Source organism: Helobdella robusta, assembly GCF_000326865.2.
Source record: "Helobdella robusta unplaced genomic scaffold HELROscaffold_116, whole genome shotgun sequence".
Classification (NCBI taxonomy): domain Eukaryota; kingdom Metazoa; phylum Annelida; class Clitellata; order Rhynchobdellida; family Glossiphoniidae; genus Helobdella; species Helobdella robusta.
This window is the reverse complement of record NW_008703643.1, coordinates 80420-97606: the sequence shown is the minus strand read 5'-3', so window position 1 is coordinate 97606 and position 17187 is coordinate 80420. Positions and strand designations below refer to the sequence as shown.

Below are 17187 nucleotides of genomic sequence, written 5' to 3'. Positions count from 1 at the left end.
ATCAAAAAATCAACTAAACTCTAAACAAACTATATAATAATTTCTGTTTAATTTTTTTAACTTTTTGTTCCTGAAACTATTCTAACCGTAGTCAGAGAGTTGAGCAAAATTTCTCACATAAAATAGGTGAACAGCAAACATGTGCATTTAATTCGTATGTATTCTTAATTAAAGAAGATCATCAAAAATGTCCGAACGCGTTTTACAAATTTATGTGGAAAATACTTTAAGTGAAAATGATTTATTTTTAAAGAATACAGATTAAAATAACAACAGGTGCATTTAATATGTAGAGCATTAACTGTGTGCTGATGTCCTAGAGTTAGGTAGGTGCTTGTTTTGTTTAAAGTAGGAACTTAACAAAGCAAATACATAGGTTAGGATGTTGTTAACAATACATGAGCCCCCACACCGTTGTTGTTGTTTGTGAAAGTTTCAAAATTTCAAATTGAAAAACAGTTAAAATAAATACTAAAATTCTCTCTCAAAAGCTTACAATATTTTTGAATAATCAATTTGCAGATGGCCTAATTGAAACATTTATCAAACATCGAGAAAAAAAAAACAGAAGTGTTTTTTTCTGATTCAGAGTAAGTTCTTTTACAACAGGGGTGGGCTGTGAGGGCCGCATTGAAAACTATTTTACCTTTGAAGGGCCCTATATGTACCTACTCAAAGAAAAAGTTTTTTCGACCAGAGGAAGAATTTTTTTAAGATTTGTGGCTCCTTTTTTTTGTTCATAATTTCTGGCTGGCGACCTATTTTTTTGGCTAACAAGGCCAAATAGCTTTGAGGGCCCTTCGTCTCAATACAAAATTTGTTATTTCTCAAGACCGGTTAAACAAAATGTCAGGGACATAAAACGAAAAAACATAAAAATTTTAAACGTTAACTAACTTTTAATCATAACAGAAGTGATTTAATATTCGATGAACGATTATCGCACCACTGTAAATTTGAAATTCAGTTTATAAACTAATTTAGAAATAAAAAAAGAGCGATTGAAAAAGATTTGATTCAAAAGTTCAAGCGATTTTGGATGGATATTGAGATATAATAAAATAATTTGTAAGAATTAAGGGTGATTAATCAGATGTTTTAAATATTACATTATTAACACTATTTCAATATATAACTTCCAATAAACATTTCTCGTTAAAATCAAAATTATTTTTTCATTAAACCGTATCTATCATAGATGAAATATTCATTCACAAAGCCAAATCACATTTTGATTCAGGTAACGAGTTATAAAAATATTCGTTAACCAGATATAAGACCTGGACGAGAGATGTTAAATATTCCATCAACAAACATTCAAATAAACGTTGTTTTGAATTCTTATGAAAAATATTTTTCAAGTTATTTTTATATATTGCATGTAAATACCAGGTTCATTTAAGCAAACGTCTGAATATATTAATTTTTGGAAAAATGAAAAAAATTTTATTTGATTTTTCATTAAATTTCGTTATTTCAAACCGATGAAAAACGAGTTCGACAATTAAAATATATGTATATATATATATACATTATGGTGATTTGGTGTGTGGTTTAAGTGTGTGTAACCAGTACCTACTGCCTTAACTGCAGTCAAATTTTGGAAAAGCAAAAGTAATTAAATTTGTTCCAACGTTCTAATCATCCCAAGTAACAGTTCCAAACAAAGCATGTATCACGTAAAACATTACATAGACTTAAATTTAAATTAAATTTACTAGAGAGGATGATGAACGAAATGTGGACAATTAAATATGTACATTGTGTTCTAGAGTGGGTGATTTGCCCACGCGTTTATATATTTTTTTAAAAAATATAATATTAAATTAAAAATATTTACACTTAAAATTGTTCATGTAAATATTTATTTCAACCAAAATGAAAATGAAAGTTCGAAAAACGTATTCAATAAAGCAGTGTATGCAAATGAAATTACGAATGCAGCCAAAATTAAAATTCAATCACACACAACTTCCTTGTCATCAGCTGATTAGCGCAAAATATTTAAAAGTTTCAAAATGCCAGTCGACACAATAATCTATTTTCATTTCGTTTTTTTCAAAATAAAAAATTGTAATCAAGAACGGAATTAGGAACAAACACTGGCCCTAGATATAAATATATGAAAGATGACAAACCAACAACAAAAACAAAATAAACATATATATATATATATATATATATTTACATTGTTGAAATATCGTTTATTAAATAAAACCAAGATAACGCATACAAAAACACAAACACTTCCACACACACAAACAAACACACACAAATACATATACACATAGACTCACACACACACAAACACACACAGATATATAAATTAATAAATATTTTTATATATAATATAAATATATATATATATATAGTATATAGATGGTCACTTGGTCTGTAGTCTGGTTGGTCTTTTCTTGATGGAGAACTTAGGCAGACGACGCTTGTGCACCTTGCTTATCAATTTACGCTCGTCCACACACCTGCCCAGTAGCATCTTTGCAAATGCCAACCTGAAATGTTGAATCGTATTTTTGATTAACGATTTTGGGTATTATTATTTTATGTTTTTAAGTTTAATTTTAAATTTCTGTTTGTATTAATGTCTATTTCTTTATTTTAAATGAAATTTTTCTGTTTAACGGTGGTCTATCATAAGATCTTTTCTTTTCTGATCTCCGTATCATTTTCATTTCTTACAATTGTTTGATTTGAATTGATGAATAAATAAAATATTAAAATTATTAAATTAAATTATAAGTCCTATCCAGTTGTCAAATTTTTTTTTAATGTAAGAATTATATTTATTTTAATAATTTATATTTGTTTATTGTCTTATTATCTTATTATATACACCTCGTATCTACATTTAGAAATAGTTGTCAAAGTAGGTTCAACAAGAAATGATTATGCAAAAATAATGAAGTCTGTTCAGACATGAAAATAGTAAAATTGTTTTTAGTGTTTTCTTCATTGGTCACAACAATCAGTCACTACTAACAGTTTTCATAATTAAAAATTTATCAGAATATTTATATGGAAAAAATGCAAAAATCATTATTTGACAATTTTTTTTTAAATTGTCCAAATATACTTGAATTTTCATCATAAAACCTGAAATCCGGATTGAAGACCGTGTATATGATGGGGTTTAAAAGTGAATTCAAGTAACCAAGCCAGCTGGCCAGACTGATGATGAGAGGTGGTGTCGAACGAACTTGGGTCGAGAATGGTTTGAGGAGTGCAATAGTGAAAAAGGGCAGCCAGCATATGACGAAGGAACTTGTTATGATGGCAAGGGTTCGAGCCGCCTTTCTCTCTCTCTTTGTCTCTCTTTTTTCTTTTGCTCTCTCTTCGGCTGTCTTCCTTGGTTTTGGCGAGTGTTGTGTTAAGAACTGCTGTACTTTGAAACTGCTGAAATTTTGAAGAGACAGTTGTTGTGAATGCCGCTGTATGTGCTGCTGTTGCTGAAGGTAGGGCTGGGAGAGAAACTGATTGTTCGATCGGTTGATTGACAGCAGGCAAGGTCGACATGCAGCTGGTTTCAACAGTGAGAAGCTGCTACGTTTTTCTTGGTTGTCATTCTGAGGGCAGAATAATTCCAACGTGCTAGCAAATATAGCGGACATGGACCGGGAGCAGGTGACGAGTGAAGGTCGTTTGAGACTGTGGGGCGTGGGGGTCAAGCTGTTTTTGTTGTTGCTGCTGCAGCTGTTGACGTTGAGGTTGTTGGCGTTGTTGTGCTTTTTGAAATTGTTGGAGTCTATTTGGTTGTTGCTGCGCTGGATTGTATTTTCGTTTGGAAGATTGTTGCGTTTGTCGTTAGCACTTTTAATTTGGCTAAAACTTCTACTACTCCGAAGCGCTAAATGTTTGTTGTGAAAGATGGAGAAATTCGCTGTTGAGTTGGTCATGTTGTACTTGGTGTTGTCGAAGATGTCGGTGCCAACGGGATTCTCATCACAAATGTTTTTACTAAAATTATCGATAGAGTTGTTTTCAAGGTTGCTGTTTATAAGATTTACTTTGTTGTTAATATTATCGTTATTACGGTTAGGAGTGATTTCATTCTTAATGTTGCTGTTGTTGTTGTTACTGGTCATGTTGGAGCAATTTGTGTTGTTGTTGGAACTGTTGTGTAAGAAATTAATAGTGCTTCTATCGCCCATGCAGACTTCTTTATTAGGATAATAACAATCGTTTTCAGGAAAATTAGCATTAGCGATTATGTCATCTGAAAGACATTTGTCAGAGGAACGACTGCTCTGGTCTTGCTCAAAAACTTTCATTACGTAGTCGGTGTTAGTTGTGTTGTTGTTTTCGTTGATAGTGTTGATGTCATCACCATTGTTGTTGTTGTTTGTGTTGTTATTGTTAAGAGGCTTGCATTTGTCGTTGTTGCCGTTAAAGTTGTTGTGTGTATTGTTTTCCTTTGTGGCATTTTTAATGTTGTTCTCATCAACATTCAGGATGGCATTATATTTTCCAGCTGTGACATCAAAGATCTGAGAGGCTGATGTGTTTTTGAAACTTGATGTGATTGCCTGTGATGATGACGTTGGATAATTTGTATCGATGACATCAAGATTGTTGTTGTTGCCATCAATGTTGTTGTTGTTGTTGCCATTATTGTTGTTGTTTGTAATGTCAACAGTTCGGTTGTTGTTTTTCTCAACGTGCGAATTATTTTTCTCAATAGTTTGTTCAAGTTTATTGCTAATATTGTTGTTAATGTTAATGATTGTTTGAATGTTGTTGTTGAAAAGAGAACTCTGCTCTGAAATGATGTCATTCATGTCAGGACCACTTTTGTCATTTCTTACTCCGTACTCTCTACAAGCAACATTTTCATTCAAAATTTCATTGTCACTAACTGCGTAGTAACCGCTCTGCTTTAAATCTTCGTCAATAAATATCCTGTCCATGTTGTCTTCATCGTCAGCGTCATCATCGCTGACGTCATCGTCATGTTTGGAGTTGGCATCTTCATTGTCGTTATCAGTTTCATCCTGATCATCTTCCTCATTCTCGCTATCGGCATCATTATCGTCGTCATCGTCTTGGTAGATGCTTTCACCACAAAAAACGCTCGTATCACCACCATCGGCCACACGAACATCGTCATCATGACCGTCATCAGCGTCATCTTCGTCACCTGATTCATCACTATCATTAATCTTCACTTTGCTTTTGTTTTCAGTTTCTTCCAAACATTTATCACTATTTCTCCTTCTGTGAACATTAGCGCACTTTTCATCAGCATTATCGCCATTAATAACTTCCCTCACATCAACACTATTGTTGTTGTCATTGCCATCATCAATGTTATCGTCATCATCTTTGTTATCATCGACATTATCATCGTCATCATCATTCATGTCATCATTTGAGAAGCTTCCTGTTGTAAAATAAATATGATGAACAGCTATCCTGTAGTGCGTAATGCCAGCATCATCCGAGTTATTAGTGTCAGTTTTAATGTCTCCTACACATAAAGAGGAATTAAACTCTGGCGCCTGATTGCCATTTAAGATGGGAAGAATAGCCGATTTAGCTGTGAGATCGACATAAAACGCGTCTTTATCTTTATGGCGATTAACTTTTTTATTCTTTTTCGTACCACTTGACTCCTCTGAAATTTGATTATTTGTCAGTGAGTGCATTGATGGTTCTGAATCGTGTGAGATAAAAATTTCAGGAGGTGGTGGGGCCATTGTTGAGTTTGTGGCCAGTTCTCCGAACTTTCTACTACTGTCTCTATACTCGGAGACTCTCTTCTGAGTTTGTGAACTATTCAGACAATCATAACAATTATTCATTTCATTTTGAGCAAAGAAACAGCTTAGGTTTAATTCTTTTAAAATGTTTGTGTTGCTTTTGTTCTTATTTCTAGTGGCACTGTGATTGTGGGTGGTGTTTGTCATTGGTTCGAGGCACATCGTTCTTGTTTCATTTGCTGCTCCATAGTTATTTCGCTCCTCAGTTCCATCATCATCTTCTGATTTAACCTTCAGTTGGGAAAGGTCGAAAAATTTTGCAGAATTGTTTGATAATTTGAACAAACGCTTCGGCCATCTCGTGCTTTGTATTTTGTTCAAGTAAGAGCTGTTGCTGTTGTGACTGCTGGCGCCTCCAGCGATTAATACATTTTTTCTTCCAGGAGAATCAAATCTAAATTTGTAATTACATTCTTTATTATTTGAAACTGTTGAATGGACATTTTCTTCGCTACAGGTCCGCCGGTTTTCTTGAATTTTTATTTTTTCAAGACGACCGTACTTCGGTCTGTCGGTAGAGTCACTAATGTCAGCGTTTCGAGTAGTTTTATAATTATTAGAATTTACATCATTCTCAGTTATCGTAACACCCTTCTTTTTTAAAATCCGATCAGAGTTTTTATCACCAGGTTGGCTAACATAGCTTGCTTCTCTACATTTATCCAACTTTCGCGCATGGTTCTGATTTCCTGAAATGTCTTGCGAATCGACAACGAACGAGGAATCGTCCTCGCTCCCACCTTCGTATGGGTTTCTATTCTCAAATTTTGACAAACTATTCGCCTTGAAATACTTTTCAGTAAAAATCTTTTTGCCGCAATTCTCTTCGGGTCTGTCGTACTTATGTTTATTTTTATCGGAGAAAGCCTTCTTGCGTATTCTGCTCTTGGCAGCCCTGTAGATGCTGAGATAGATGATGATCATGACGACGAGTGGCAGGTAGAAGGCACCCACCGTTGAAAAGACAGTGTAGCCAATGTTCTGACTGATAGCGCATAGAGCAGCTGGTATGTGAAGTGGAGGAGTGGTGGTTGGAAGATGTTGCGAGTGAAGAGTGGTGTTCAGATCTAAGGTGTAGTAGTTGCTGTCATCGAAGAAGAACATTTCTGACGGTGTTGGTTTGTGAATTGGTGGGGTAGATCTTGGAGCTGATGAAATTGCTTTTGAAACTCTCGACTTTTTTAATGATGACATTAGTGATGGCACTGCTAATGGTGATGATGATAAAGACGTTGAATTTAATTTAGTTTTATAGGGCAGTGATGAAGAATGTGCTGTTGGAGTCAATTGCAAAACTTTTACATCATTTGTTGATTTAATTTTTTGAGTTTTGTGATGATTAATTTCATCAATTTTACGAACAACTCTATAGTCAGTTTTCACTTTTTTCACAAAATCATTTCGACCTTTCAATAAATTTTTACTACTTATGACAACTTTATTGCTTTTCAACGAATTTTTGTCAGCATTGTTGATATTTTTAACGTTGTGCTTGACATTTGACTTACGTTTAGGTATATGATAACTGTTGTTGATACAATCAATGCATCTTAAGGTTGAATCATCACCATCGAGATGTAAGATGTCTATTATGCGATTGTCCTTTACTGGAATTGTTGAATAGGTGGAGTGATGGTGTATGTTGTTGCTATTGTTGTGGTTGTTGTTGTGGATGTTTAAAATTTCAAGACTTCTCACATTTTTTAATGTTCTGTAAATATTTGCCACCCCATCAGGATCAGCACTTTTGTTGGCTTTGTTCAGTAATGTGTACGCTACATCTTTTGCGTCCAAGTTATTTTCGTTACTCGCGTTGGTATAATTGAGGCTGCCATCCTCCGCGGTGTCACCCCAGCCCCAGGGACCGTAGTGCGCGTTGTCATCATCCTTCAAGCCAAACAACCTTGGACTGGAGATGACAGCCGAAAAAATCCAACTGATAGCAACCAGCCACATGATTCTCTTGACAGGTCTGTTACGCACGTAGTCCAGACATTTCACCGCCCAGTATCTGTCTAGACTGATAGCCACTAGATGCAAAATTGACGACGTGCAGCAGAGCACGTCCATATACACGAACAAGTCGCAAACTGTCGCTCCTAGCAGCCAACGATCGCTGACCTCGTGAACAGCGGCTAAAGGCATAACGAGAACCGCTACCATCAAATCGGCCAATGCTAATGAAGCGACCAGCAGGTTGGCCGCATTTTGTCGCAGAGTCCTATCCGTGCACACCGCTGCCATGACCAATAAATTACCTAGGATGGTGAGAATGATGACTAAGGCTAGAGTTACTGAAGTAATTATTGAAGAAAGTTTATCGAGTGGTGACTGAATTTGTTGGTACGTCGACGTTGCTGAAGCTTGAGAAGCTGCTGCAAATGTCACTGCTGTTGTTAGTGTTGTTGTTGTTGGCGTCGTTATAAATGTTGTTGAGAAGATGATCGTTGGTGTTGTTGTTTTTATTGATATTTTATTGAAGCTGTTACTGGAGACGTTCATTTTGCAAGGGGAAGTTTACTACTCTTGTTACAAATTGTCTTGGCTCCTATAATGAAATAATTATTAAAATGGTTCAATATTTTTGTAAAAAGTATCAAAGATTGTCTGTAAAAATTATCTATAAATAAACAATGGAAAGATTTTATTTAAAAAAATGGAATAATGTTTACATGCTCGATATAATTTTGAAAATTTTTGGATAAAAATGAAGGAGGTTAAAAATAACATGAAGACTCTACAACAGCGAGAAAATATATTTGAAAAATGTTCACAAAACCAACAAAATATCATGAAAAAACCACAATAATCTTAAAAAATATCATCATTAATAACGTCACAAACAAAATATCATATGCAACAATATTTTGTTCAAACTTCAATATCCAAACGATAACAACATCATTGTTTTAATACAACTCACCAAACGAAAAACACAAAAGAAGCCAATGGGTAACAAATTAGGAAACAAATAATATAGGAAACGTCTAATACTGATCGCCTATGTCTCATTCCTAGACCTCGTCTCGGTGTAAAATTGTCTCGCGGAGCAACTGCATATGTAATGTCTGTATGTACTGACTTTTTTACTAACACTAGGGAACGTAATTTAATGCAAGATGTAGGTGCCTGTGTGTGCGTGCGTGTGTGTGTGTGTGTGGTGTGTGTGTGTGTGGTGTGTGTGTGTGCGTGTGTGTCGCCTGTAACATGTGGTGATCCACGTGTTGGTGAACCTGGTGACTCGAAACTTAGTGGAGGTTTACCGCAATGCCTCATTGCTTGTAACTTGTTTTTTAGTGACGTAATAAATAACAATTGGTATGAAATAAAATATTTTTCATTACATATTACATGCATGCGTAGTTATGGAGTTCAAATGAAAAATTATAAAGTTAGTAAAAGTTCGATAGAGTTCAAATAAAAATGAAGTTCACAAAAGTTCGAAATGCAACTACTGTAACTTTAATGCTAGTCCTTCTTTAACTGTCGATGTAGATATATAAATTAAAAGTAAAGAATGAAGTATTGAAGTTGTACTAAAAACATGCGATACAAAAAAGGTAGAAATGTTTTGAAAACGAAAAGGTTTCGGACGTAAAATAATTCAATAAATTTTTTTTGGTTTGGCCGATTGGTTTTCATAAAAAATTTGGTATGATTGCTTTTGAAAAATATGCTTATTATAAAATTATCAAACATAACAAACAACCAATCAAAGGTAATGAACACATATAAATAGTAATATGTTTATCAATGTGAACAATATGTTGTTGAGTGATGGTTATTTTTAATTATTAACACAAGTTATTCATCTAACTATTTGTTCATTCTATCGTTGAGAATCAAGAATAAACATTATAACGAACGTTACTACATCATTGATGCTGACATCGTGATATGACATCATGGTGACATCTTAATAACAATCGTAATCGTGACTTTATAAATCGAGAAAAATTTCATAGAAACACAAGAGGCTCCACTTGTACTACAGACTTGTGTTTCTATCCATTATTTGTACCAATCTCATTTTTCTCGTCTCAATAAGTTTGATATTATTAGCTGTTCTGTTATAGATAGTTCATTTAATTAATTAATTTAATTAGCAAATTAATTGAATGTTTGATTGTTTTAACCCGTGTGCTTTTTAATTTAATGCAAAGCCGGTTCCTAATCAGTGTTGTAAGAATACTATTCCATAATTTCAAACACATTTCACATTGATCACGACCATTGGACCGAGTTGTAAAAAATTAGCAAATTAATTTTTAATATTTTGATTTCTTTGCAGGAAATGCAAATTAGCTAATTGTAAAATTAGCTCAATTCATTATTATTGTTTAGTTACTGGATCGTATATATAGCTCGAGATTCCTGGAGAGAAATCACACTCGACAAATCATCGATATCTGTTTATTTACAATCTAATTTGCTTCAAGTTGAATTAAAGAATTGAAAATGGAAGGCAAAGAAATGTTTAGTTTCTGCAAATCTGGGTGTGGATTTTATGGCAGCTCCTCAACTGATGGTTATTGCTCGAAGTGCTACAATGAGAAACTTCTGAAGAATCTTGATGTAGAGAGCAAGCAGTCTGTTGATGGTGATTGTCTGGCTACAACATTTTGCGACGTGTCAATAAAAGAAAAAACGCTAGACGTTGGTGATTTCAACGCTTCAAACGAAGAGAAGAAATCAACAGACGATGCTCCAACCACAAAAGTGAAAGAGAAGAGTAACAAGTGCCACATCTGCAAGAAAAGAGTGGGACTGACAGGGTTCGATTGCAGGTGTGGCGGGCTATTCTGTGGTCTGCACCGATACTCAGACACCCATCAATGCACCTTTGATTATAAGGAAGAAGCGAGAAAGGAGATCGCAATGAAAAATCCAAAAGTTTCCAGATCGAAAATAGAAAAGATTTAGCATGAATATATTCGTTAAATTTTATATACTGAATTATCTGCATTTTTAAAAAAACATTAAACTCGTTTCAAAGTTACACTTGCTTTGTTTTTGCTAAAAAATTGTTAATAAAATCTTCAATGATACGATTGTGTTTAAGATTGTTTCCAAAAATTTATCTGCGAATAGCCCGAAATTAAAATGACGCATGTTCTGAAGAGCGCTAACACAATAACACCAGCAACTTTTTCTACTCGTTTCTGTTTTATTTAAAAATTAAAATGAACATTTCGAACGAAACAGGTATGTAATCAAGAGTTGTTAACGCTACTCACAAAATGAAGCGCCACTATCTCTACCGCTAATTTAATGAAAAGTTCGCAAATAAATATCTACCGCTAGTCAACCTTTTATATAAAAAGTGTTGTAGAAATACTCTTCGCTTTTCGCATTTTGATTGAAATCTCATACTTTACTGGCTGGAATGACGCGAAAAATTTCAATTGTCACTCACCTCTATTCCGAATTGGTTGATCACATGTTCACGCGTTTTACAACCACATAATAAATTTACGTTATAAAAATTAATATCACGTGCTAAAGTTGAATAAAGCCACGTGTTAGAGTTAAAACATCGTGCTAAAATTTATACGGATTTTTACAGAATACAATGGAAAACAAATCACTTTAGTTGCGATGTAACAAGATGAAAAAAATTGAAAACAATAGACAGATGTAGAAGCTATAATACGCCATTTAATCTCGATTTCTTTTTTTGAAGATTATCAATCATTTCGCCGATTTAATGAAGTTTAACTTTTGACTCAAAAGTAGCAGATTTTATTTTAGTTTTAAAAACAGTGCCATTAACATTATAGCTACTGCTCAATGAATGTCGCGACACTACAGCTACCGCTACTAAGAAGCAGGCGCTCCTGCGGCTACCACTATTCCGCTGGTAGAATCTGACAAAACTTATGGTAGTATTAATTGTTAAATGTCTTCTTAAATAACAAAATTAACGGCTTTGTATGAATATTTTGATTGTTTGTTTGACATAGTGAAATAGATCAAAGCAATCACAATCTCATACATAGACAAATGCAGACACATACATGCACACGTGTTCACACATACATACACACACATACAGATATAAGCTCGCACATACAAACATACAGACATATGTCTATTCATTCCGAACAAATCTAAAATAACATTTTGCATTCAACTGGTTGGATAGTAAAAATATTGAATTCAAATAAATGCTTAATGCATAAAAATTGTTGATGGTTTAAAAACGCATTAATATTTTCATTGGCTGGTCGGCGAATGATGTATGTATATGTGTGTGTACGTATGTGTATGGGTGTGTGTATATGTGTGTGTACGTATGTGTATGGGTGTGTGTATATGTGTGTGTACGTATGTGTATGGGTGTGTGTATATGTGTGTGTACGTATGTGTATGGGTGTGTGTATATGTGTGTGTACGTATGTGTATGGGTGCGTATAAATTTAAACTTCTGAGTAATAGAATTGGTTTCTTTAGTCTTCTAAGGTTAAAATTTTTTATTTCTTGTTCAAAACAGTCCAAAGTTTGAAAAATGTTTTTGCAAAATAATTTCAGATAAACCTGCTTTAATTAACATCAAAATCAGATATCTATATGATTGTTTCGTTAATTAAAACAAAACTGCAATACACGAAATAGTTAAATTTAAAAAAACTAAACACGCTGGCATGAAATTTTGAAAAAAAAGTTCTTGAATTTTGAAATTGTTGAAATATCCTAAAAATGAAAAACTAATTGATGTAAGTTAATAACTGTAGCAGAGGTTGAGATTTTAAAATAACTGACGCTACCTCGTGTAAAAAAAAAACAACTCACTTTCACGGTTGCTGTCAAGTTCATACTCAGTCATTACAAAAAACCTTTACAAGAAATTTTACATAACAATTCACTTACATTAACATTGAAAAAATCTTAGAAGCGATTGTAAAAAAAAAACTTTAACAATTATCTCATTAAATTTGCAATTATAACTTAAATTTATAACTCACGCCCGAAACTCTGAAAATATTTCAACACAGAGTCAACAACTTTGCTGATTGGTAAAATTATTTTTTAAAAAAGTTTCATCATCGCTCTTGTTATTTTAATTGATACTCTTGTGGTTGTTTGAAAATTTGGCCATGGTTAGAGTTAAATTCAACAAAATCTCAAAATAAATTTTAACTAAAAATTCATTCAGTTCGATATGTTGTTACATTTATAAAAAAAAATTTTTAATAGCAAAATTGGATAATAAAATAAACAATAAAAACAACAAGAATTAGTTGTCAGCTTACATTTCAAAATAGAAATAAGCTCCCACTCATATAACTGTTATGATGTCGCACCGACCAATGAGTAACTTCTATTTCACATTATTCACAAATATTAGATTTTGTATCACATTTCCGGTTTATTGTTTTATAATTCATTAAGCCTTATTTACTAGGTATGCGTGCATGCATGCATAAATGCATTGTACAGGTATGCATGTCATATAAACAAGCTAAATCAATCAGAGAAACAGCGAAATAACCAAAATGTACTATGATTTATTGAAACCAGGAATTGGGGAAAAATTATACAAAATTAAATAAACACAAAACGTTTACTCTCAACTACTTTAAAAAGAAAAATTGTCAATAAGCAGTATTGAAACCATGTAAATATTAACAGAAAAACTGATGATAGCAGGGGGACGTGGAAACAAATGTTTTGTTTATTTTCATTTTTGAGGGATAAAAAGCAGGTGACTGGGATCGATAACTCAGGTGATACTTACTGTTATTAAATTTTTTCCGCCATGCAAATTTTTTTCATCCGGTTGAATGGTGATCATTTTGCACTGAATAACTTTGGGCTAATCATGAATAAATTAGAGGAAAGTGTTCTTAACACGAGGTTGAGGAAAGAAAATAAAATATTTAAACTTGAAAAGCGAGAATTTTAATCATATATCAATTTTTCGTAAAATAAAAACCGGTGAACAAGAAAATGTACTTAACAACACGAAAAGAGAAACACGTAAACGATGGTAATAATATCAATAAAAATCATCATTTCTGTTTGAAATTGATCATATTTAGTTTTACAATTATTTCTGCTTGAATTGTTTCATAAGCGGGTTATTAATGTTTTCTAAAGACTAAATTACACTAAATTACACAAATAAACTCGTTTGTTTAATTGTGAGGTCTTCAGTCCAGAAAGTCAATCGCTAATTTTCTTTTTAACTTCTTATTCCGTCTTTGTTTTTTCAATTTTATTTACGTTCAATATATTTTCTATATGTTTTTTCATTTTTTCTGACTTGTTCTAAATTATCAAATTAAATACAGTTTTGAAGTTTCAAAAAAGAATGCAAAATTATCATTGACATGAACTTGACTCTTTGTTGATAAAATATTTTCAGATAAAAGTAAATTGGAACATTCGTTCATCATTATGACCTGCATGCAAAACATTTTAACATTTAATATTTTATAAATCGACAAAATTGTATTTTTTTAAAAATTTGATTTGAAACTATTTTTTAAATAATTAACAAATTGGTCCCGCTGAGCACCTATTGTCTTTTTCAGTGTTCTTAAAATCGTCATCAGATCTGCTGCCATGTGTGGCTTGAAACGCTGCCACTTGCGGAAATGCCTTGGTTATAAATAGCGACGGACACGATTATGTGACGATGGTGAAGACGATGATGTTGATGCTAAAAGCTAATAATAATAATAATAATAATAACAACAACAACAACAACAACAACAATAATAATAGTGATAAAAACACCAATAATAATATAAATGATGACGATGATGATGTGAATGATGAAGAAGATGATGATGGTGATGATGATAATATAGATGATGATATCTTCATAACAAATCAGTCCTATAAGAGTGGTGATGAAGATGATGATGACAAACAGACGACTGCATTGCAGAAACTTAAGAATAAATAAAACTGATCCGTAGTTATTATTCTGAAAATGAATTCAAATTATTTCTTCAAAATTTTATTTCAGAAAAAATTGAATTTTCAAATGTAATTAAGTCTGAAGCCGAGGTTGTATTCTATTTTTCTATTATGAATTCGATTATTTTTAAGTTTCATTTTTGATATTTTCATTTTAGATACTTTTAGTCACGTTAAACAGTTATATTTTTTTACTTAATGTATTTAGTTTAAATTTGTCAACATTTAATTTTGTAGTTTGTTTATCTATGATGGAGATTCTACGCTGGCATTGAGCTAAAGGTGTTTGTCAAATGAACATCTCAATGCGATAGTTTGCGATTGATTTTCTGAAAAAGTTCTCCGTTTAATTTTAATTTGTATAATAATAATTCCATATTCCGACCAAAATACTCTTTTTAATTGGGATTATCAAAAGTTTTTTAAAACTGTTTTTGGAGTAAAAAAATAAAATGCGATAAAAATCAAATAAAATTTGTACCTGGCTAAGTGTGAAACTGTTATACTAATTTTCCAGAAACGAGTTTGGTCCACATAGCATGTACAATAACAGAGCATAACAAAAAATTAATTAGAAATAATAATAACAAAAAATATAAATAATAAAAAGTACTAAAAAGTAATGAAACTCACTGCACACATGCACACCTTAAATTAGTTAAAATTAAAATTTAATTTGCTAAAAAAAAGATTGAAATAAGTTGTTTCCTCAAACTCTAAATACAATGCTAACGTACGTAAGTCATGTCCGCCCGTACAGACACAAACGCACTAGGTGTAATAGAATAATAACATGGTTAGAAATCATCGGAATAATAGTAATAGAAATCATACAAATAATAAGAATAATGTCATTTGTATAGAGCCCAATATATCTCTATAGGCGAGTTGTTTGTCTAGGAACATAGCAAGGTTGAACAGGTCGATGACCTCTTTGACTTAAAAGTTTTGAGTTATTGGAAAGCAGGTTTATGTCCAAATGTGAATATTTCAAATTATGTTCTTAAATAAGGCTTTCTATTATGATTGCTATCTCGTTGCATTTTATATTATATTATGTTTTATCATAACGATAGGCTGGTTGTGTTATAAAATTTTAATTTGGTCTACCTTTAATTTTTAGCCATTTGCCCAAAACTCAAATTATTCTAAAAAGTCTCAACAACACACCAGAGGCGTAGCTAGGGGGGGGTACATATGTCCCCGGGCGCCAAGTACAGGAGGCGCCAAAATGAGGCTGAAAAAATTTTTTTTGACTGTAACTGAATCATGTGTTATAATTTGTATATTTATATTCTATCTTTAATTAAGTGTTCCGTTAAAATTCGAATTGATTTTGTAAACAATAATTTTTACAATGTTAATGTAATAAAAAATGTGATTAAAGATGGAGAGGAGGGGGGCGCCAATTTTACAATACCCTAATGGCGAAAAATACCCTAGCTACGCCTCTGCAACACACGCACGCATACAGTACATGTGTATCACACATATTGCACGTAAAAGCAGTAATTACGATGCATTTGAATCCGGTTACAGTGGGAGTAGCACCAAGCACCTTAACAATTATGCTAATTATGCTATCACGTCAGAGGAGTACACACACACGCACACACACACGCAACACACACACACACACAACACACATACAACACATATGTAATTATAAATATTTTTCCATTTTTATGCGAGATGAATTTAAAAGTAATGAAGATTTAATGGAAACTCTTTTGTTGTGGGTGTTTCCGATTTCTTTTATATGGAGCAATAAAACAGAAGGTTGAGGTAACAGATATTGATAGTTTTTCTCCCACATCCAACAGCGTTTCAAAGAAATTTTTTTAAATTTACCTTTTAAAGTTAAATTTTCATTTCGTTGTTACAGTTTGTTTCAAGCTTATGTTAGTGGTGATGAAGAAAGAGATTGTTTTCATTCTCAATGCTCTCTCATCTTGAAATCTTAAATTTCACACAAAAATATTTTTGTACAATTAAAATTGGTTAGTGTCTTTCTATGAGGTCACATCAGGTTTTACACACCCACTTTCAAATCCAGATTCAAGCTATTATTAATTCCGACAAAAACATAAGATCGTATTTGGACGATAACCTCTCCTCTGTTCTAGGCTGGCTTGGTGGTTCATTTATTAGAACTGCTGCTTGTATGTCTCAGATGCTTGCTTTAAATACAAATAGATACAATTATTAAGTGATTGTTGAATGTTATTTTATCAGTACAAGTAGGTATCAATTCAAATTTGCATAGCGCTTCTTCAGAGAAGAATTCAGAAGCATTTTTGAGTTGCGCTGTTTGGGAATATTGATGTTTTAGAACTTCTTTGAAAACCGTCAATTGATAAAAAAATATTTTTCAACTGGTCATGGAGTAGAAAATAAAAAGATGAAATGGTCTTGTATATAATGTATGTTTGTCTGAAGCAAAAAGCGCCATTAAATTTTGAAGAAGTTTTTTATATAAATTGTA

The 17187-nt window shown here is 32.7% G+C and overlaps 2 protein-coding genes across 2 annotated transcripts; one reads left to right on the top strand and one right to left on the bottom strand.

The window, feature by feature from the left end:
- Positions 1-2823: 2823 nt before the first annotated feature.
- On the bottom strand, positions 2824-7952 carry HELRODRAFT_104849 (hypothetical protein). The gene is made up of 3 exons (XM_009013303.1): positions 7640-7952; positions 6486-6778; positions 2824-3392 (listed from the first exon to the last, which is right to left on the bottom strand). The coding sequence occupies exons 1-3, from the start codon at positions 7935-7937 to the stop codon at positions 3030-3032; spliced, it is 954 nt and encodes a 317-aa protein (XP_009011551.1). The 5' UTR covers positions 7938-7952; the 3' UTR covers positions 2824-3029.
- A 2295-nt stretch (positions 7953-10247) lies between these two features.
- HELRODRAFT_91895 (hypothetical protein) lies at positions 10248-10697 on the top strand (the record flags this gene model as incomplete). The annotated part of the gene is made up of 1 exon (XM_009013302.1): positions 10248-10697. The coding sequence occupies one exon, from the start codon at positions 10248-10250 to the stop codon at positions 10695-10697; it is 450 nt and encodes a 149-aa protein (XP_009011550.1).
- Positions 10698-17187: the final 6490 nt, after the last annotated feature.